General features: G+C 58.2%; 6 protein-coding genes across 6 annotated transcripts; 1 reads left to right on the top strand and 5 right to left on the bottom strand.

The window, feature by feature from the left end:
• Window positions 1-3,984: 3,984 nt before the first annotated feature.
• L226DRAFT_573266 (uncharacterized protein) lies at window positions 3,985-4,719 on the bottom strand (the record flags this gene model as incomplete). Its single annotated transcript, XM_067684825.1, has 1 exon — window positions 3,985-4,719. One exon carries the CDS (start codon window positions 4,717-4,719, stop codon window positions 3,985-3,987), a length of 735 nt encoding a protein of 244 aa, XP_067532772.1.
• A 301-nt stretch (window positions 4,720-5,020) lies between these two features.
• Window positions 5,021-6,972, top strand: L226DRAFT_573265 (uncharacterized protein; the record flags this gene model as incomplete). Its single annotated transcript, XM_067684824.1, has 6 exons — window positions 5,021-5,219; window positions 5,336-5,509; window positions 5,574-6,194; window positions 6,256-6,473; window positions 6,538-6,894; window positions 6,946-6,972. 6 exons carry the CDS (start codon window positions 5,021-5,023, stop codon window positions 6,970-6,972), a joined length of 1,596 nt encoding a protein of 531 aa, XP_067532771.1.
• A 180-nt stretch (window positions 6,973-7,152) lies between these two features.
• L226DRAFT_156681 (uncharacterized protein) lies at window positions 7,153-8,166 on the bottom strand. Its single transcript, XM_067672492.1, has one exon. The coding sequence runs from the start codon at window positions 7,885-7,887 to the stop codon at window positions 7,333-7,335; it is 555 nt and encodes a 184-aa protein (XP_067532770.1). The 5' UTR covers window positions 7,888-8,166; the 3' UTR covers window positions 7,153-7,332.
• Window positions 8,167-14,036: 5,870 nt separating this feature from the next.
• Window positions 14,037-14,935, bottom strand: L226DRAFT_573264 (uncharacterized protein; the record flags this gene model as incomplete). The annotated part of the gene is made up of 4 exons (XM_067684823.1): window positions 14,037-14,207; window positions 14,270-14,497; window positions 14,642-14,715; window positions 14,779-14,935. 4 exons carry the CDS (start codon window positions 14,933-14,935, stop codon window positions 14,037-14,039), a joined length of 630 nt encoding a protein of 209 aa, XP_067532769.1.
• A 180-nt stretch (window positions 14,936-15,115) lies between these two features.
• L226DRAFT_614931 (uncharacterized protein) lies at window positions 15,116-16,980 on the bottom strand (the record flags this gene model as incomplete). Its single annotated transcript, XM_067686706.1, has 3 exons — window positions 15,116-15,570; window positions 15,630-16,857; window positions 16,925-16,980. 3 exons carry the CDS (start codon window positions 16,978-16,980, stop codon window positions 15,301-15,303), a joined length of 1,554 nt encoding a protein of 517 aa, XP_067532768.1. The 3' UTR covers window positions 15,116-15,300.
• A 474-nt stretch (window positions 16,981-17,454) lies between these two features.
• Window positions 17,455-19,639, bottom strand: L226DRAFT_512037 (uncharacterized protein). The gene is made up of 4 exons (XM_067678321.1): window positions 19,469-19,639; window positions 18,246-19,416; window positions 17,751-18,185; window positions 17,455-17,688 (listed from the first exon to the last, which is right to left on the bottom strand). The coding sequence occupies exons 2-3, from the start codon at window positions 19,410-19,412 to the stop codon at window positions 17,787-17,789; spliced, it is 1,566 nt and encodes a 521-aa protein (XP_067532767.1). The 5' UTR covers window positions 19,413-19,416; window positions 19,469-19,639; the 3' UTR covers window positions 17,455-17,688; window positions 17,751-17,786.
• Window positions 19,640-19,905: the final 266 nt, after the last annotated feature.

The raw sequence follows: 19,905 nt of genomic DNA, 5'->3' as shown, positions 1-19,905 counted from the left end.
ACATGAAGTCGGAAGAAGCACGTCGCGGAAGGAAGACCTTAAGCTCGATAGAATCTAGACCCCCCACCCCCTTCCCCTTCTCGCACGACGCGATAGATGATAGATCTGGGATCATGGATGGATGGCCCCGCCCGACCCCGCCGCCCGATTTCAAGTGCAAGGCCTTGCAGTTTATGCGCATATTGCGGGCGCGCTGCGCCGATCTTGTCTACGCATACGGTAAGTAAGCGGAGTTGAGCTCCACCATGTCGTGATGGTCGGGACTCGGTGTCTATACTTATCGTCCGCAGGCTACTGCGTTCGCCACGTTACACGTTACACGCTAATAGCTAACACCACCTGTCAGCCAATGGGCCCGCCCCCATCGACATCGACGTCGACGTCGGTCGGCCTTGGTGTCCGTCCGCAGCGCACCAACGTGTCGGACGTCGGGAGGTGGTGCCGCGTGCGTGTGCGTGTGCATGTGCGGATCCTTCGGACTAGTACTCCGGAGTGCAAGGCGTCGACTGATACAGTCACTGGCACTCTGGATCTATCAGGCTTAGCGTCGAGCCTAAGTTCTAACTGCGTCAGCCCGTTTCCCAAGGGCCAAGTTCCCGCTCTTGGCTCGCAGATCCAAAACACCCGAGCCCGTCGTCAAGGATCCCGCCCTCGGATCCCGCCAGTTTCATCCTGAACGTTCAACGGTAAGTATGTGTTTCGAATTCAACACATATATGCGATATGCGATATGTGATATGTGAATCTCCCCAGCCTCATGTTAATCTCTACCTCTCGCGACATACTTACGCGACGTGCCTCACTAAAACATATGCGAGATGTTATGTAGATCATGACATTGACGCTGAGCGCTGAGCATCCCCCTCCTCTGCGGGCGCGCAGTGGCACGCCCCACGGCGACTAAGCGCATCTGCCCGCTGCCCGCTGCCCAGTGCCCACCCACGGAACCACGGAAGATCCTACAGCAGGTCCGCGGTCCCCCAGTTCCAACGCTAACGCCAACGGTGATCGCCGCTGCCCCCGACATCTCACTTGACAGTTTGCCCCGCCACTGGCCACATTGTCAGTCCTGGACCACTCGATCGGTGTGCCCAAGTGGCATATCGCAGCACAACGGTCGGCCACTGCTAGTGCCATGACCAGTGACGGTCGATGTACATACAGTAGCATGGGCCAGCCACCACATATTGCTGATCGCGGACGCCGGACGGCGAACGCGTCAGCCTGGTCTGCGTGAGTACTACTTACTATATCCCTTGACTACCCGTGATACTTACTATAGCTACTTACGCCACCTGAACATGATGCACTGACCGACCTGATCCCGAATTCTGAAACGAATCCGCCCCAGGGTCTGTCGTCTATCCTCATGGTACTTACCGTCTTGTTGCAGACGCGCCGCGCTCCGCAGCGCGGGCGCTTGGCACGGTGGTACTTACGCGGTCTTTACGCGTCCTTTACTCTCTACTGAGTCCTCCCTCTAGTATCTACATACATACCAAGAGTCACTAGTCAAGACGCAAGCGGGACCCTGGCCCATCCCCATTAAAGCACCCGCCGCATCAAACTGCACCGTTCATCGTTCATTGTTCAGCGCGTGAGTGAGTGGTGGGCAAGGTTCAGCCGTACTCTATACATATACAAATTCGCCCGGGCGCGCGCGCAGTGACAGCGCTGCCGCACGTCAACGGTCAACGGTCAATGTCGCACGTCCCGAGGCCGACGCCAAGTGGCAAGTGGCAAGAGGCAAGAGGTCGGAGTCCGCGCTCCCGTCATGCAGTGCGCGCTGGACCCTGTCGACGACCCTGGATCGCGGACGTCGTTGGCTCGCTCGCTCGCTCGCGCCTGCGGACTTGCTGGGGGGCGAGCCATGGACGGTGGGTGGAAGACTGAGACTGGTCACTGCAACTCTACCACTGCCAGTGCAGACTAGTACTCAGTATCCATGCATGCGTCGATGGCCGACGGACGTGCGAAGTTCAGACTTCGCCTCGGACGAGTCACGACGGCGTGCACCAGTACTAGCACTAGTACTGGTGGCAGTAACCTCAAGTTCCGCGTGCGGTCCCCAGCCACCGCCGCACGCCGCACACCGCACGCCGCACGCCGCGCGACTCCCCCACGGCTTCCAGCTTGCGGGACCGCCGCCTTCCCGCCTTCCCTACACGCGACCACAGTACCAGTGTACCGCTGCACCTCTGCACCGCGCACCGCGACCCACGGAACGTCGCACGGCGCACAGCGCACGGCGGCGAGCGACAGACACCGGGGCAGATCGCATCGCATCGCATCGCGTCGCGTCGTGGTCACGGTGTGTGGTGTGTGGTGTGTGGTGTGTGGTTTGTGGTGTGTGCTTCTGGCGAGGGTTCGCTGTGGTTTTGTCCCTGGGTTTGGTTCCGCGCTGGGTACCTTCAACGTTCCGAGGGGGCTCTGAGGCTGGTGCTAGACCTTGGCTAGCTATAGTAAATAGTATGGGTGGCGGTAGTCTAAGTTCCGAGCTTGAGCTTCAACCGTCGAGCCCTCGAGCACTCGAGCCTCAGAACCCCAACCGCACCGCGAACGCGAACTCGTGCTGGTACTGCAGTACTCAGAACTGCCCACGCAGGCCGGGGACTGGTCTGACTGAAGCAAGTTGACAATGACACGCCAGTGGGCAGCGGAGGTCTCGGATATCATATATTCATATATCATCGCGGCCGATTCTTGTCTTTGTCGCTGTCCTTGTCGACTCGGAGGTGCACGCCGTCCGAACCTGGATCGCTGCAGCTGCAGCTGCCAGCACGAGGACTTTTCCTATCGCTAGACTCGGTGCTCAGTACTCAGTACTCAGATCATAGATGGCGTTGCGGCGATTGGGTGCGCGCGGGCGGCGTCTGTCCCACCGAGATCTAGCACTTAGTCTTGTGGTCTTGGACAATGGAGGCCGTTGATTTCGCAGTCGCGTGTGGGGTCCCAGATCTCATTGGCTGATACGTCCCATTGGCTGGCTGGGTACGCCGTACCGGGCGTGTGGTGCTCTCAGCACGGGGCAGCCCTTGTGCGAGCGTTGTGCTCGGAGAGGCAGTCGCGCGTTCGCCTGGCGGGCAGCCAATCATATTATTATTTGATCTGCTCAGCACTTCAAGCTTCAAGTTGTCCTCCCGCCCGCTGGTACAGGTGCCCCGTCGCCGTGTATGCCCATGCGAATATACGTACGCGAGAGTACTGAGCCAGGGACGTTGGGTATCGTGAATAATTGTTATTGAGGCACACGATGTGTCGCCGAAGCCGCAACCCGCCACCCGCAACCCGACTTGCTCGCGCGAGCCTGAGATGTGAGGGGGAGCGAATCGCGAGGGCCGGGCGGGGATTGGCTGGAGGTGCGGATTGGCTGATTGGCTGATTGGCTGGAGCCCGGGGCAAGGTTCCCACCGGACGGCGATGACGTGTGCGCTGCGGGGGCTTCCGGTGCATCCACACGGGCTTCAGCTTCAGCTGTCGCGCGTGCGAGGACGGGCAAGCGAAGGGAGCGAAGAGATGGCGATTTTCAGCAGGAGGAGCCGATGGCGCAGATCGCGGCTAGTAAGTGGGACTAGGGACTAGGGAGGTGCGTCGCTGACATGTTCGCGTTAGCCATGGGAGCGCTGAGCGCTGAGGAGGCCGATGCATTCGCCAGGAAACACAGCTGCAGAAAATACAGGAAATACAGAAAATGGGACGTCGGCGGCGGGGGACTCGGAGGGATATCTGGCAGTGGGATCACGATCGCCGCCTCGGTCGGGCACAGATGCTAACGGACATGGATGGGCTTCTCGCAGCGTATTCTGGAACGAGGGTACGCGTACAGGATGGGGACGTCAGCTGCGTATGGTCCTCGACTTGCCCGCCCCCACGAGGCCGGGCTCGCCGCACGAACCCACCGCAGAACAAGGTCGGCTAGTGCGAGCGGACGCGACGATGTCGACGCTCTCGATGGCCACCATCTGGGTACACGTTCACAACGCGTCATGGACGACTCCGAGGGCTGGCCGAGGGTAAGCGGGGAGTGGCATGGTGCGTGACGTTTGCAGGGCGGACTGGAGACGAGGCCGACGCCGACTGGGAGCTTACGTGTTGCGCATTGGGGCGGGGTACTGGAATATTGGCGGCGGCGACGGGAGGGTGGATGCGGAGGAGGGAGCAGCGGGACGAGTTGGGGCTTGGGCGGAGGGACCCTCGGCCAGGAGCGCAGCTGCGGGGCGGGATCGCCATCAGAGGCGACGCGTGGGGCGAATCCGAGGACGACGAGTGCTGCTCTCCGCGCGTCCCAGTTCGGGAGACCGACTGCTCGATGCGCGCGGCGGGTGCGGGCGCTCGCCGAGGGTGCGTTCCGTTCGCGATGGGCTGCTCGCGGCCGGGCTCGGTGCGGCACTCCCTCGGTCCGTCGGCGCAGACGAGGCTGAGGTCCAGGAAGCTGTGCAGCCCAGTCGGGTGGGCGTGTCCGTCCGGGACTTCCACATCGAAGGCACTCTTCGCGTTCTGCGTCTCCAGCTCTCTCTTCGCGTCCTCGAACGCTCCCCACCCTCCCAGCCCTGCTTCCCCCGCCCGCCCGGCGCCGCCGGCACCTCCGAGCACAGGCCACGGCCGGCGGAGGGAGGGCGGCGGAGAGCGCAGCCGGGAGAGGCTCGAGGAGGACGTCTGCCTGTGCGTCTGCGTGGGCAGGACTCGACGGTTCGGCTCGGCGTTTTCCCGCAATGCCATATTCCTTTCTGGACGGATTCTGGCGCGCGCGCTGAATTGTTGAGAGAGGCCCTTTAATTAGACCTATCCGAAACCCTGGGACGCGTCTCGCTCCGGAGATCTTGGATCCCCCCGCGTCTATCTCCAGATTATACTCGCCAGCGTCTCCTCAGATCTCGTCTCAGTGTACTCCTCGCTATTCACGCTTCCTCCCCAAGCTCACTTACCCTATATAATCCTCCCCTAATCCCTCCCTTCTTTCCCCGCCCTCCGCTCCCCATCTCCCTCTCCCTCACTCCCCGCCCAAGGCTCCTCTCCCGACATGCCTCCCAATCACCGCGACAACCTCGCCCAGCACATCCACATCTCCTCCGCCGACGATCTCTCCTACTCCGTCTCTCCCTCATCCGGCATCAATGACACCATCCAGACCATCGTCACCGGCCGCAAATGCTGGAAAACAATGAAGGGCAAAGGCGAGGTCGTATGGCCCCCATATCTCGAGGCTGCTCTGGTCGAAGGTGTGTGTTCTTTCTCCTCCGGGTCGCGTCTCCGCGTGCATATATGCGCGTATCGTATTCCCCTCCCCCATCCCCCGATATTTGACGCGTATCTCTGACCATATGCGCGTGTCTAGGCCTCGAGAAGTACCAACCCGTCGAGTCCAGGACTTCCCGCTCCTTTGGTCGCTTCCCCATGCGCAACAAGTTCATCTCGGACTATATCTTCCAGGTCACCGGCAAGAGGAGGACTCCGAAGCAGGTCGGCTCCCGTCTTCAGCAGCTTCGTGATACCACCGAGGGAAAGCGCAGTACGTCCCCTTGCCTCTACCTCTGATTTTTTCTCTTGTTCATCAACCCCCGCCCCCCGATCAGTACTCCAACAATTGTCCAGTCGTCACATGGCCATGATGCAGCCCAAGGGCCCCAACGGCCAGCCCCGTGCGGACTCTTCGGGCGAGAGGTCCTCCACTGCCGCATCCTCCCCTTCCACTTCCCCCTTGTCCGGATCCTCAAGCTCGAGCACCCAGCCTACTCGGGTTCCCACGAGCTATGTCTGCATCGACGTCCTCCCTGATCCTGGCACTCCCCCGCCTCCCCGTCTGCCCTCCATCTCGTCCCACTCGTCCTCGCCTATCCTTCCACCCGCTGCCCCCTCCACTCTCGCCAGCTTCGTTCACACCCCCAGCTCTCCCAACTCTCCCAACTCGGGTATGGGTCTTGGCCTCAACGCCTCCGGTCCTCGGGTCCTCCGACACATCGACCCAACGGTTACTTTCATGTCGCGCGCCGCCCTTCAAGCGTACTCGAGCTTCAAGGTCACCAAGACCGGGTCTTCCGCCGGAGAGCCACCGATTCACACCGAGAGGACGGACTTGGAGCTGCTCTCCAGCAGCTGCATGCCTGGTTCACAATGGTCGAGCGAGATCGAGTGCACCTTCCTCTACCGCACGCCGTTTGTTCCGCGCTTCTGGGAGTCTCTGTGCCGCTCACCGGGTGAGTATATGCGCCTTATAATATCTGAGTTGTTGCGCATATATTGACCCCTTGCACTTAGATCCTTCTGCGTACACTGTCCTCCAGGAGATCGTCCGCTCGAGTGCCGCGGAGAACGATAACGAGACGCATGCTCCGGAAGACGTCCTTCTTTCGATCGTCTATCAGTTCAACAACGTGTCCGCGTCGACGCCGCCACTCTCGCCTGACAGCACGACGTTTTCCACAGACGTCAGCAGACCAGGTACCGCCGGCAGCCACTTCTCCGGTGAGAGCACGGTGAGTGATGGATCTTCTCGCCGCCTCCTTGCGCCCGCACGTACTCAACCATCGTCGCCACCAGCCGGAGCTCCACTCTGAGCTGGACGACATCATGATGTTCAACTGTCCCCTCGACGTCCCGAGTATCCCCCACCACATGCACGGCGCCTTGTCTTCGCCGCACACCCTCCACCACGGCGCAGATGTCAAGCCCCCGTCCCTGATCCATGCCGACGAAGACGCCTACGCGAGCTTGCCTCCTACGCCGACCTCGCCCTTCGATCTTGCCGCTCCGGGTGCCCACTGGCACAACCCTCACCACCATTCGCTTGCGCCGTCGTCGCAGGAATGTGGTCGGGGCATGTACGGTATGGGCGGAGGCTTGGGTGCTGGGATGGGTGCGGATGTGGCTATCGCGGGAACTGGACAGTACATGAACGTGAGTGGTTACATGGGTGACGTGCGGCGATGGTGGCTGACTCTGTCGCAGAGCTTCATGGGACACTACGCGTTGTGAGGGTCTCCGGCGAGAGCCCCTGGTGCCTGTGCGCCAGCGCATGTTTGGGCCCGGACACCGTAGGTGTTAGGGTCGAGGACGGCGCAGGCCACACTAACGGCGCGGCGCTCCCTGCGCGGCGCATATACCCCTCCCCGCCGCGCCGCGTGTATGGGCACTTCGCACGGTCCTCCCGAGCCCGGCGAACGTCATCTAACAGGTGGAATATCTTGGAAGATGGATCTTGGACAGTGCTACTGTACTCTCGGCGAGGAGCCGCCGTAATCTCTCTGCTGCACTCTCCTGCGCTCCGGACTTCCACTCGTCTCTCCGCCTATCGCCCCCGCGTCCGCTTCCGTTCCAGGCTATCGTACCCTATCCCTAATCAACCTCGCCCGCCTGCGATGTCTCGCTTCTGCTTCCCGCCCTATGCCTAACCATCACCCTCGTTATCGCCCTGCTCCGGACAGGCAACCTCCAACTCGCGCCTCTCCTTCCGCCCAGGCCGTCTTCGCTCGTTCGCGTCCCGTCTGTGTTGTCGTGCTCGAGGATCCGTTCCCGTCTCCGTCCCCGTCCTGCCCACATGCATGCTCTCTTCCTTGTCGGTTGATCCTTAACCCCCCCTCTTAACCCCCCCGTCCTGCCGTGGCGACGCGCCGCGGGAGGGCGGCGCGCGTTCTTATATTCGGACTGCACATATACGTTATTGCGCTTCATTACTATTCCCGGTCGGTGTTTTATTACCCCATTACCCCGCTGCCACTTGCATTTATCCCACCTCTTGTTACCGTACATTTCGCGCTCCGCGCTCTTGCTGCTGCTGCTACCCCAATATCTCCGCGTCTCTTGCCTCTGTCTCTCTCTCGCCCATCTCTCGCACCATGCATATCCATCCATCTCGCGTCTCTCGTTTCTCTTGTGTCTCTGCCCAGCCATCGATTCCCGCGCGATCTAGTAGTACTATATGTTTGTGTATACCATCACCGCCGCCGCCATCACCACCAACACCACCACTGCACATTATCGATCGTCCCTCGCCAACCATCAGCCATTAGCCATTAACTCTTTACTTTGCGCTCCCCGTTGCACGTTTGCACGTTATAGCTTCGTCTCGTCTGCCTGTCTGCCCGCCTGCCCGTGTAATCCTACCCCTGCCGCTTGTTCCATCCGCGATTTTTCTCTATTCAGCACTCAACACACCCGCCTCCCTCGACAACACACTTAGAGTACGCCCCCCGTCCCCCCGATGCAATTTGCTTGCTTGCATGCTCCCTTTGCCTTTGCCTTTGATTGTTCAATAGTTCAATAGTCTTCAACGCTTCGCGTTTCGCTCTTCGTCTTGGTACATAGTATGATCTTCTAGTCGGGTGTTAGTTAATTCTCTGGACCCTTCGAGTTGCCCGTGCCTTTCGTTGCCTTGCCTTCCATTGGTGGCCGGTGACATACTGGTAATTGGTTTCGACGTTAACGCATCCCTCCATTCCCGCTCTCCCTCACGCATCCCTCCATGCCCGCCCTCCGACACCCGCCCTCCTCCCCTTCCCTTCCCGACCGCAGCTCTCTTCCCCGAACCCGAACCCGAACCTGGACCTCTTCAAGCTGCCAACTGCCAAGTGATAGTCGATAGCTGATAGCTGATAGCTGTACATACCGCATACCGCATTACCGTAGTACCGTGTAGTATTTTCCTTCCCGCCCGCCCGCGCGCACTCAGGCTGCCCTGTGTTGGTGCCGGTGCCGGTGCCGGTGCTGGTGATTGTTGTATATACCTCATACCGCATACCGTGGCTTCAGGCTGAGTACCAAGTACCAAGTGCCAAGTGCCAAGTGCCTGCCTCTGCCGTGCGTGTGAGTGTGAGTGTGAGTGTGAATGTGAGTGTGAGTGTTAGTGTTTGCGAGATGGTTGAGCAGGTACCGGGCGTGGCCGTGGTGTGGCATGTACGAGTACATTTGTGGGACGAGCCTCCGAGGTTCGACCCTGGCACGAGCGGCCCACTCGAAGAGCTGGCCGCTGCTGGAGGGCGTGCTTATCACAAGTACTTCAAAGCTTCAAGGGCTCAAAAGTTCGCACTGTCGAGGTACTTACTAGTTAGTAGATGCGCGCCGGGGCCACGGCCATGTATGTAGATACTAAGATAGTGGAGTGAGTACATATGTATATGGGTACTCAGTACATCGTCGAGTTCGTGCCTGCTGCCTGAGGACACTGAGGACATCGAGTATCTCTCGACGACTCGCGGTCTCCGCAGGCCCGCCGTCGACGTCCCGTACTAGTACTCGGGTACGTCACGCGGTGCGGGCCTTGGACTTCAGATCTTCAGAGCTGTGACTGGCCAGGCGTCCGCCTCGAGCTGGACAGTCGAACACGCGCACGCGCACGCCGAGCGGGAACGTGGCAATGCCAGAAGGATCTGCTGGGTGTTGCGGTTAAGCATGCACAAGTTATGACAGGTTCTCATCCGCGTGCCGGACGTGCTAAGATAGGTATGTATGTATTAGTGTTGTGCGTTATGCGTTGTGATGCGGATCGCGATAGCGCGTCGCGCGACGCGCGGGGCTTCTGGACCCATCGCCCATCGCCCATCGCCCATCGCCCATCGCCATCAGGCCCCCCCGCCAGAGAAGAGGCTCCTCCAGTAAACAGACCAAGTACAGACTGCAGACTGCAGACTACACGCGCGTGCCTGCGGAGGTCATGATATATATGCACTCTACTCGAGTACTTACTTACTGCAAGTTAGCCGGTGCGTGCCTGCTAGCTCCGCCAGATATCCACGTCCTGAGTCCTCTGATCCTCATGGAGTCGCAACTCGCGAAGGACCCAGGGCTAGGGCATTTTTGCGTAAGCAAGTGATGCATTGTGAACGCGGGTACGGCGATCGCGACTCGCGACTGGAGTAATCACGACTTACGACCAATGAGGGCTCCGACTCCGGGATGGTTGTCAGTTGATACTTAGCCACGCTGCAGTCTGCACTGAGCATCGTACGCGTGCCGAGAGCGATTCGGATTCCGACGCTCACTCACTTCTACCTCGGCCTGGCCCATCATCGCGGTCGAGACACTGTGGCGATAGATGTGGGACCTGAGTGCATCATACATACATGTTATCCTCTGGCAGAGAGGGAGGTGGAGCGCGATGAGCTTGAAGCTCGAGATTCGCCTCGTGCGTTGCCAAAGCGGGCCCGAAGTGTTAGCGTGGAAACCTCGGGCTGGGATCATGATGGTGATGAGTTCGCGACGAGGGGCGCGGCGGCGTGACTGGCAAGCTGCCCAGAAACTCGCCGCTGCACACTTGGGACTCGCGAGCCTCCTTGCAGACCCCAGACCCCAGAACCCAAGCCGCCGCCGAAAGGAGCAAAAGTCTAACGTCGGACGTTCCACCGTGCACCAACGTGATCCACCGGAGTCGAGGAGTCGAAGCCGAGCTGGAAGCCGCCGTCTTCGCACCAGTGGCAGCTCGGGCGGCGTCGCACGCCGTGGGGTTCCGACGTCGAAGGGGGTGCGAAGTTCTGCGGTTTGAACTTTGAACAGCGCTGAACTTGAACTTGAATATGAATACTATTGAATATCGATGCCGTCTTCGAACTTCGAATTCGTTGAATTGATCTCCCGCGGGCATGGGGCCTCCTGCCCCTGCCCATGGCATGGCAAGCTCCGGGCCAGTGACGTTCCCGCCGGAAGACTCAAGAGGCCCAGCGAAATTTTTTTAAGGTCGCCGTGTCAAAGTCACTGGCAGAAGATCGATATCTGTGCCGCGCTGGCTGGCTGGTTGGCTGACTGGCTGTTCACGTCCAGGCGCGAATGTTGATGCGTGAACGCATCCAGGAAGGCCTGCGAGGCTGCTCAGGTACGCCTCCGGGTCACGGTGTGCTGACCTGACGCTAGGGACAGACGCACCTACGCAAGGGGTAAACACCGGTCCTGCTCTCCCGCCAGTGGCCAGAGCCAGCGGCGGACAGCGCGGGCGCCGGTACACACGTAACTGCGGTAGTTCCCGACCCCAGTCAGTCGTACATAAGCGGTTCGTAAAGACGCAGACCGCCTACGACGAGGGTGACAAGGCCTGGGACTCCGACATTCCAGAACCGAGAAGTCCACTCCGTGCACTTGCGTTCACGCCCTGCGCCGGAAGGTGCGCGCGAGAGCTCCCGCGCTCACCTTGGCGCGTGGGTGCACTCTTACATTTACGATGGTTCGTGAGGCTGGTCGCTTGGATGGGGTACTTTCCTTGACGAAATAGGTCCTCGAGGTTTCCCCGAGCCTCCGAGTAACCCTCGGGAGCGGGGATCGTGTCACGGCGGTCGAGCCCCTTCTTCTGCGTTCTGCGCCATTGCCACCCTGAGCCGCAGGAAGAGCCAGGGGCGCCAGAACCCCGACGGCGCGTGAATCTTAACATTGACGCGATAGGTACGTTTGCGTTTCGAGGGCGAATAGAGGCGTTGGAGTTCGCCCTCCGGCAAGCTACGCGCGGTCCAGGCAACGTTCGCCAGGTTCTTGCGTCTCGGCGGTCGGAACTCAGATGTCCCGCAAGAGTGAATGGCTGCTGAGACTCGGACTTTGGATAGGAAGAGGGATGTGGCGTGTCTGCGCGAGGAGCAGCGGACGGTCCGGTGCCTTTGGGAGTAGGTACTGCCGTCGAAGGAGGATTGACGTCGGAGACTTGGTTCGTTCCCGGGATATACGCCGATGATATCGCCTCCAACGCATTGCGGACAGGGCAGAACCTTGTTGCAGAATCGGAGGGAGGGAGTGATGGTCGTTCTAATGGTCGACCCGCACTAGAATTATTAAAACGTGAACGCGAACCAGTAGAACTGATACACAGCGGATCTTGACTAGACCCGGAGTTCCTGGTACCGGATTACTGGTGATTCAGCGAGAGCGCCACCGTCACTGAATGGTGTCAAACAGCAGGAAGTGGACGCTTCCTGGGAGTAGGACAAGACGGATTGGAGGAGCTGATGCCCTAAGGACGCAGAGCGGGTGCGAGAAGAACGTTCGGTAGCAGCGTGCCCGCCGAGACGCACTGGGCAGGAACGAGTGAATGCGAATAAGGTTCAGTCACCGACGCACAGCTGCATAGTCTCACTTTGGGAGGAGGAAGGCGAGAATCCGCAGGCGCCAGACGTGTGCGCAGGTGGATATGGAACGTGGATTGCTGCGATCTTAAGAGCCACAGCTGTGGCGGAGAAGTGGGAGCCTCCCGCGTGCACATGCGCAGTATTGTGTTCTTCATAGGCGTGAATCGAGAGGATGGCGGCGTGCCGGTAGCTGTAGGCGAGTGATGAACCCCGAGCTTGCCCCGAGCTGGAAGAGTGTGATCCGCGGTTCGAGTCGGTCGTCTTCGGTATAGACGATTCCTGTTGATTGTACTCGGGACGTGCTGAGAGAGAATTGCCGCTTGCGAACGACCAGCACAAGCGAGCGTGCCTTGCTTTCTGTATGGACCGAGCATGAGATGGGCTTGTCGTAGGTGCGCCAGGACAAGCACGACGAGAGAGGCCGCATGCACCCTGGGAGCCGTGCCTCAGAACGTTGAGCAAGCTTTGAGTATCGAGAGAGGTCGAACACATGTACGTATGCCAGACTGTACGCAGAACCGTCATAGGCGACAATAACCAGGGCAGAACGGGCAAATGAGTGTAGTGCGGGGATAACAATTTCATGTGCGTGCAGTTCGGGATGTATTGCGAAAGACGGGCATGCCCTGTCTGTGAGAAAACAGCCTGAACTTAGGCGGCGGTATGCAGTTTGAGTGCCCATAAGCTGAGTGTGTTGCGCTCGTTCAGCTCCACCCGCAGAGCCTAGGGCTTGCACAGGGTCCAGCTTAGACGCGTCGCGGCGAGCTGCCGTGCCCGAAAGACGCGAATATCAAGTCCCGAGCTAGATCGACCCGCCGGGTGGACGATGTGGGGATAGAAGGGCGCGCCGACGTTGATTCTGAAGTTCGCCGACTAATCCATCCCAGGAAGGCACGAACCTAATCTGTCGGAGAGCGTGCGACATAGATGGCTTTGATGCGGCACGGAGACCAGGGCGCGGACGGCATTGCTTGCGGAACTGTCGGCGCGGACCTCTTTGACCCGCAGGACGTGATGAATGCGCGGCGTATGTGCGGACCCATCAAGCTAGGCGTCATGGTCTTCTTTGACGAGACATGGGCGGGGCGCTTGACACTGGGTCGCGTGTATTTTAGTCTCGCCTGCATGCGGCCAAGTTCGTCACGACTACGGAAACAATAGTCTTCTTCAGCTTGTGATGATGGGTCTGAAGGTAATGACGATATGAAAACTTGCCCTGAGAGCGTCTGTGAGTGACATTGCGAATATGCAATCGCGTTCTAGACTGCGCATGTGCGGGCGTGCGCGCCACAACGATCTGTAGAATAACGTTAGTCTGTTCCGTCGGCATCTTGTATGACAAAAATCGATCTTCCTCCCACCAACCACAGTACGTCTCGGCTGCTTCTCGAGGGTCGTGTCCTCCCTAGTGTGAAACGTGGACACGGACGGGGCCCTGCGATTGAGTTTTGCGCCGACTGCGCGCAGAGACCCTACCGAAGGGAGATAGGGAGTGACCTGGGCATGCGAAGAGAAGACTGAGAAAGGTGGTATTGGGCTCACATATGGATAAATTGGACTTCGGCCGTGCACTCCGCGTGTGTTGGCATTGGCAGGATCTGCTTCTCGAGGCCAGCGATGACGTTGTGGCGGTATAAGAGGCGCATGCGCAGGCCACGTCTTGCGGCGGGAGAGCACCGAAGACAATAGCTAGGGCGTACGTGCGGGCGCAATCTAGGACACGCGGATGATGTAGGAGCGAGAAGAGCTGGTTGTGAAAGCGTACCTTCGTCTTCCTGCGGCACGCCGCTTCCGACGTCCACCACGAGGCGGTCACCAACAGCAGTATGTGGGGCTTCGGACGGGCGAACGCACGATGCGCTATGTGTTCTCGTGCCCAGACTCCGGTAGACCAGCACTATAAGGCAGAACGCCGGACAAGGAGCGCCGAGAAGAACAGACGCACAAGACGTCCTCTTCTCCCGTGAACTTCTGGTGTTCGAACACCTCCATCTTTGGTGCTCAACGGCCGCTTGTGGCCTCTCCGTCTAGGTTTTGCTCCCACAGTTGCGGCTTAGCCTCTGGGAGATGAGTGTGGAGTGCCGCAAGGCCTAAGTCCGCGACCCGGCCTTGAGGCTCCCGCGTCCCATGATTGACGTGGAGAACGGAGCGACGCTGGATGAAAGGAGCATCCTGGGAGCACCGGTATTGAGCGTGTCTGCAATGTATCAGACGGAGGAGTAGTAGAAGCGTACTATATCGAGACAATTCGAGGCGGCGGCCGTCGTGTCCGGCCCCAGTCGGTGGCCCCAGTCGGTAGTACTTGTCTGCCCCGCCAAGAGATTGGTAGACGTAGAGCAGCCAGGTTCAACGTACACAATGTCACCTGCTTGGGGATCGGACAGCAGATCGTGGTACGCTAGGTTGAATTGTATGGCTATATTCCGTTTGGTGATGGGCTTTCCGGACATGGCTGTATGATCCTGGAGATGCTGTTAACATGTACCCGTGGCGGCGCAAACCTTGTCGGTTCATCTTGAAGTATATCTGGACCTTTCTCATCAGGCCGTGAGATGAGCTAGTTCCCCATGGCTGTTTCCAGTCATATGACGATGCTAGGTACGTACCGTGAGACAAATCGTTGGCTCGAGGCAGAAGTTGTGCGTCAAGCTGAGCTCGATTAGCTCCTCCATACGTGGTACTAAAACGAAGGCAAAATCATATAAGCATGCGCGACTGTTCTAGCATTGAGATAACAGCATACTGAAACATTGCACATCGCTGTCGTAGGTCGCTTCGTCGTCTAGAATCAGCAGTTGTTCAGTAGGCGCAGGGGATGGTGGTTGAGCAATGCATTGCAGGGCCGACGCGTATATGGTGATGACGATATTTGTCAGCAACTGCCACGTTTGGCTGGCCATAGCGTCAACACAGGCTGCAGCTTGTCCGGATCCTTTCCTGCACCCTCACGCTTTCTCTTTGCCATCTCTGGGGCACAGAGAAGCAGAGGCTTAAACAATTCAAAGTACTACTTCTTCGTCCTTCGATCGCTCACCCGTGCATGCCGCCTGGCGATCTCATCGCATACGTTATCGTACACTACGGACTCAAGTGGAAGTACAGCCTGAACAATTTGGGCGCCACGTATCAGCTTGACCACAACAACGTAGAGTCTGTATGTCGCACTCATCAACACTATATCGAAGGATCAAGGGGAAGGAGGAGCGCTACACTGCCAGTCATGGCGTGCACATTTCCCTTCGGACTCGAGTCATAACCGTCCTAATCACCATCCGATGTCGCTGGAGTCGTAGCCGTCTTCGTCTCTATAGGAACTGTCGACTCCCTGTGGACCTCCTCCACTCGGCGGTGGTCGAAGTTGGTGCCCATCGGCGTGGAGGATTGACACATTTCGCAGAGTTGGCTTGAAGTGCGCTATCAGCCTGCAACGAAGTTCGTCGAGAGCTTGTACGTCGGCCTCCGGGTGACATTTGATGAACAGCTCGAGTGTCACTATATGTGACGGGAGCTGCGTCAGTGCTGCGAAGATGGACTCCTGCACAACGCTCAGTTCAGGAGGGCCCGGCTCAGTGGATCTTGAGCATCGAGACATACCGTTACATCATCACGACGTGCATCATGCTTGCTGCAGGGATGCCTAATGATAATGTGCAGAGTATCCAGGGACTTGAACGCGGAATCTCGCAAGGCCTTAGTGACTTGGGCGAGGAAGGTAAATAGGATGTATTCCACTCTCAACCGAAGCACCTTGGGCCGCGTGGTGGATACTATGGTTGCGAGCATCGAGAGGTGATAATTGTGTTCGATTCTGCTCCAGATGCACAGATCGACCACATGACACACGAGCCCGAGGTTGTACAAATCGCCGAGTTCGCCCGAGCATTTTTCGAGCGCTGCCCAACACCCGTCCCGTTCGAAGATTGCCTTGTTCCTCTCTCGTAGGGACTGACCAAGTGGTGTCAGCGTATCTGTGTGTCTCTTAAAGAACATCGGCACGATTTCGAGGTGAGTGACGTTGGGAAACGTGGGAAGTAAGGATGCGACGTCGATCGGCCCTGCTGGATACAAGTCGCAGACTAGACCTAGAGTTCGCACCGCGCTGAAACACAATTTGTGGGGTGTATTTTGTTGGGGGGATGAAGATGAGCTGGGCGGATGGGGACCACAAGCGTTCGGGATGTCGTAGTCACATCGGAATGTCTCGAGGGTCTGGGCATGAGGAGAAAGGGCATCGAGGAGGTACGACCAACTGTCCATCGTTCGAAGCTCTTCCACATCATCCCAATAGAAACCCAAATATTCGCCGAAGGAGATGGTGAGACTGACTAGGGAGCAGTTCAGGGATTTGAGTGCCGAACATGCCCTAGGACCGCTACGCCGATAGACGAGTCTCTCGGTGTTTCTAGTTCCGCGAGCAGACGCAATGCGCGCATACTGCAGGAGACAATCCGCGTCTCGCAAAGTCAAGCTCTCCAAGCATATCTCTGGGAAATCCAGTAGTTCCGCAAGTTGCTCCATGCACCTCTCCACGTCCACGAAGGAGACTTGATACATGTCGACCGCGATGTCCAGCTCCCGGAAGTGTACGAACCGTGCCCCACCGTCTGCCCTGATGAAGAGCAGGAAGTGCTCCACCTCCATCGGGGAACGGAGGACAACGCCGTCTCGGAGCAGGTGCTTGGGACCCTCGCGGTAGTAGAGATGACATGTCTTCATGAGCGCGGAGATGACCCAGCGTGGAGACCAGGCCATGATATGCGCCATCACGTCGAACGGAAGGGTGCGACGCACACCAGATTCGTTCAGTACAGAATCGTCCATACTGCGTGTCAGTGGTGGCAATCAGAGTCAATTATCGGCACAACGTGGAGGGCAGTGGCACGACATACCTGACGTTGCCTCCAACGACTATCTCGGGGTCAACAATGCTGGCGTGAACAGACATCTCTCTGAATCTAATGGGTAACGGAGGAGTAGATAGGAGCGACAGACCACTGCCGCATTCCCTGGTGATATGAACTTTGGTTTCTCGCACGGTGCTGAGCTGCTGAAGCTTCTCGACACCCACAGCTGTACTTGTGACACTCTATCGCCTCGTAGGGACAAGTAAAGATGTCCAGATGTAGGGGAATCCGTGGGTCGGGGCCGTTGTAAACGGGTACAGGGGCTAGACAACGTAGACTCTCAGTCTGGGGTACAGATAGTGTGTCAACAGCTTGTTAGAATTACCTTGACGACGTAGAGAGTCTAGGTAAAAATCAATACAGAACAGCTGATGAATGAGTAGTCGGTCTCACCTAATTCTGGAGTACAGAGAGTGTCAACAACTGAGGAGCAAGACGCAAAGAGCGGAAAGACACTACCAAGGCAATTACATAATCGCGTGAGCGCTCAACTAGTCTACCCGGGGTGTCCGATGTGTCGCCGGACCTTTTGCGTAGCTGTAGGATCGGAGATCGCATTCGCACGAGGCAGTACACAAATCAATCGACTATTCGTTCAAGCATATCATGAGATAGTACAGTCGCACTTTTCAGTAGTCTGAGGGTCAGCGATCAAGCAACTACTACGGAGCGGAGGAAGATGGAGAACAAACAGAGCCATTATGTTGACAATCGAATCGTCAGGAGCACTTCGAAAGACAGACAAAGTCCTGGGCATTTGGAGGTCGGATCAGAAGAGTACCCTTGGGCTAGCGCAACCAGTGCAGCTCACCATTCGCACATAGCATCCCAGCATCCTGCATCAAGATCACCAACCAGAATCATCCTCCTCGACCATGAACCTCGCGAATTCATCCAGGAGTTCGTCTTCGCTGCCTTGACCATCGAGATCATCGCTATCCACGGATTTCGCATCCTCCCGGTCTCCCACGGCGCCCAACATGTACTGATGCGGCTCGCGCTCGGTCGAGAGCTGGATCGACACGTCCTCAGGTTTCAAGGTCCGGATAGCGTCCGAAAAGAGCAGACGTGCCCGTGTCGCGTCTCGGGCCATATCGAGGAGCTCTTGCTCGAGCGGGCACGCGTGCTCGAAGGGAGAGGATGAGCCTACGAGTATACTCGGCGTCGTGAGAAGGCCGTAGTTGAGAGTGAGGGATAGTGAGCGTAGAGGGATGCCCGCCGATACGAAGGTGTCACGAACATTTTTCTGGATGAATCCGGTGTTAGCGCTGTGTATATGGTAACGTGGTTCAGTGCATGTGCTCACTAGAATGCAATCAAGGTTGGCACCCCACTCGCACGGCGCGAAGCAGATCTCGAGATCGAGTTTACGCAGGTGCTGAGCTGCGGCCTGCCGCAGCACGACGTTCATCGGGCTGCCTGGGGCGAAGAGACCCGACCCTGCCACGGTCATTACCAAGGTCGTCGGCTTCATGTCCGCGATGACGTCGCGCAAGAACCTGCACATGCGCTCCGAGATGTCGTCCAGGACACGCACAGTGGGCACCTGGCAGACGAGCCCCAGAACGAACAGATCGATGACGCTCCCTGACACCTCTTGCAGGTGTTCCCAGGTGATGCTGTAGTTCTCCTGGTCGTTCAGGTTGCACTCGCGGTTGCTGAAGAGGTGGAGAACCGAGTTCGGGTCGGCGCCGTTGCCCTCGAAGCGGTGCGACGGGCAGGTCAGGGAGAGGTGCTCGAGGTTCGGGAAGGCGTTGATGTACGCGAGCGTCGCGGGCATCCACGAACTGGAATATGATGCGGAGATGAGGCGGACGGAAGGGTAGACAACGTCGAACTTGATCGTCTCTGGGCTGCTGTCAAAGCAAGAGCCGCGGAGTTCCTGGAGAGTGTGGGACGATCGCATAAGAAGAAGGATTGGGTTCCGGTCGTCTGCGCTGGTAATGCTGCTCCATGATGTATACGATCCGAGGTTGAGGGAGGCTGTCTCGAGGGAGCACACCATCATGCGCAGGAGAGAGAATGATATGACGTCGCATCCGTCGATGACGAGATTCTTGAGGGACCGCAAGTTGGCCAGGGCCATGAACAGAGACGGGGTATTCGATTTGTTCCGTCTTGCAGGGTCGGACAGCAAGACCGACTCTGCGTCCATGAGAATCAACGTGTGCAGCGCCAAGGATTTGTGACATAGCAGCCCGCGCAGTGCGTGGACCCCGGAGAGGGAGAAGTTGCCTCGGGAGATTTTGAGACTGCGGAGGTGCGGGAAGCGGGCGTCTGTATCTGCTAGCATGAAGCGCAAGAATGAAATGGCGTCCTCGCTCGTTGACAGGAACACCCCGCTACCGAGGAGGATTCTCGCACCGCGGTTATAGAGTAGTCGGCATGTGCGCATCATCCTCGATGTAGTTGAACGAGATGATGTTTCCATCAACGTGAGCAGAAGGTCTAGAGGCAGTGCGGGGTCCGCCATGTTCCTGCGACTCGTATGAGCTTCAATCACGATACGATTTAGTCTATTTGGCTTACTGTGAGTATATGTTGGGTACAGAAGTGTTCGCGCAATGGTGTATCGAGAATCGGAGAGAGTTCGTAGAAACAGAGACAGCGTGGTGGGGTGATCGTGTCGTGAGAACTTGGAACCCGGCGGGAAGTCAAGCCGCTCGGTCCGAACGTCCCGCGGGGTGGGGGGGGGGTGCAGCACAGTTACAACTTACTTAATTGCGATTGTGCAAGTAACTCACAGTGCTCATCAACGATCTAGGATATCGAAATATACTACAAGGATTCGGAGTCCTACGACATGGGCCTCCGAGACGAACTCGGACGCAAACGAGTGGAAGAACCGGACAAGTGCGTCGCAATATTCGTGGCGCGAGCAGGAAAATGGTCCACGAGGGGAGCCCCTCAGTGAAGAGGTGGACCCCTGACGGGGCTGAAACGAATGTCGGTAGTGAATGTGGTGT

Source organism: Lentinus tigrinus, assembly GCF_003813185.1.
Source record: "Lentinus tigrinus ALCF2SS1-7 unplaced genomic scaffold L226scaffold_24, whole genome shotgun sequence".
Taxonomy (NCBI): Eukaryota; Fungi; Basidiomycota; class Agaricomycetes; order Polyporales; family Polyporaceae; genus Lentinus; species Lentinus tigrinus.
This window is presented reverse-complemented; position numbering and strand designations above follow the sequence as displayed.

Bases quoted from the DNA above. Each gene is read 5' to 3' on its own strand.
- L226DRAFT_156681 (XM_067672492.1), bottom strand. From the start codon at position 7,887: ATGGCTGGGCAGAGACACAAGAGAAACGAGAGACGCGAGATGGATGGA.
- L226DRAFT_512037 (XM_067678321.1), bottom strand. From the start codon at position 19,412: ATGGCGGACCCCGCACTGCCTCTAGACCTTCTGCTCACGTTGATGGAA. The intron at 18,186-18,245 runs GTGAGCACATGC...GGATTCATCCAG, and splicing joins CCAACCTTGATTGCATTCTA to AAAAATGTTCGTGACACCTT.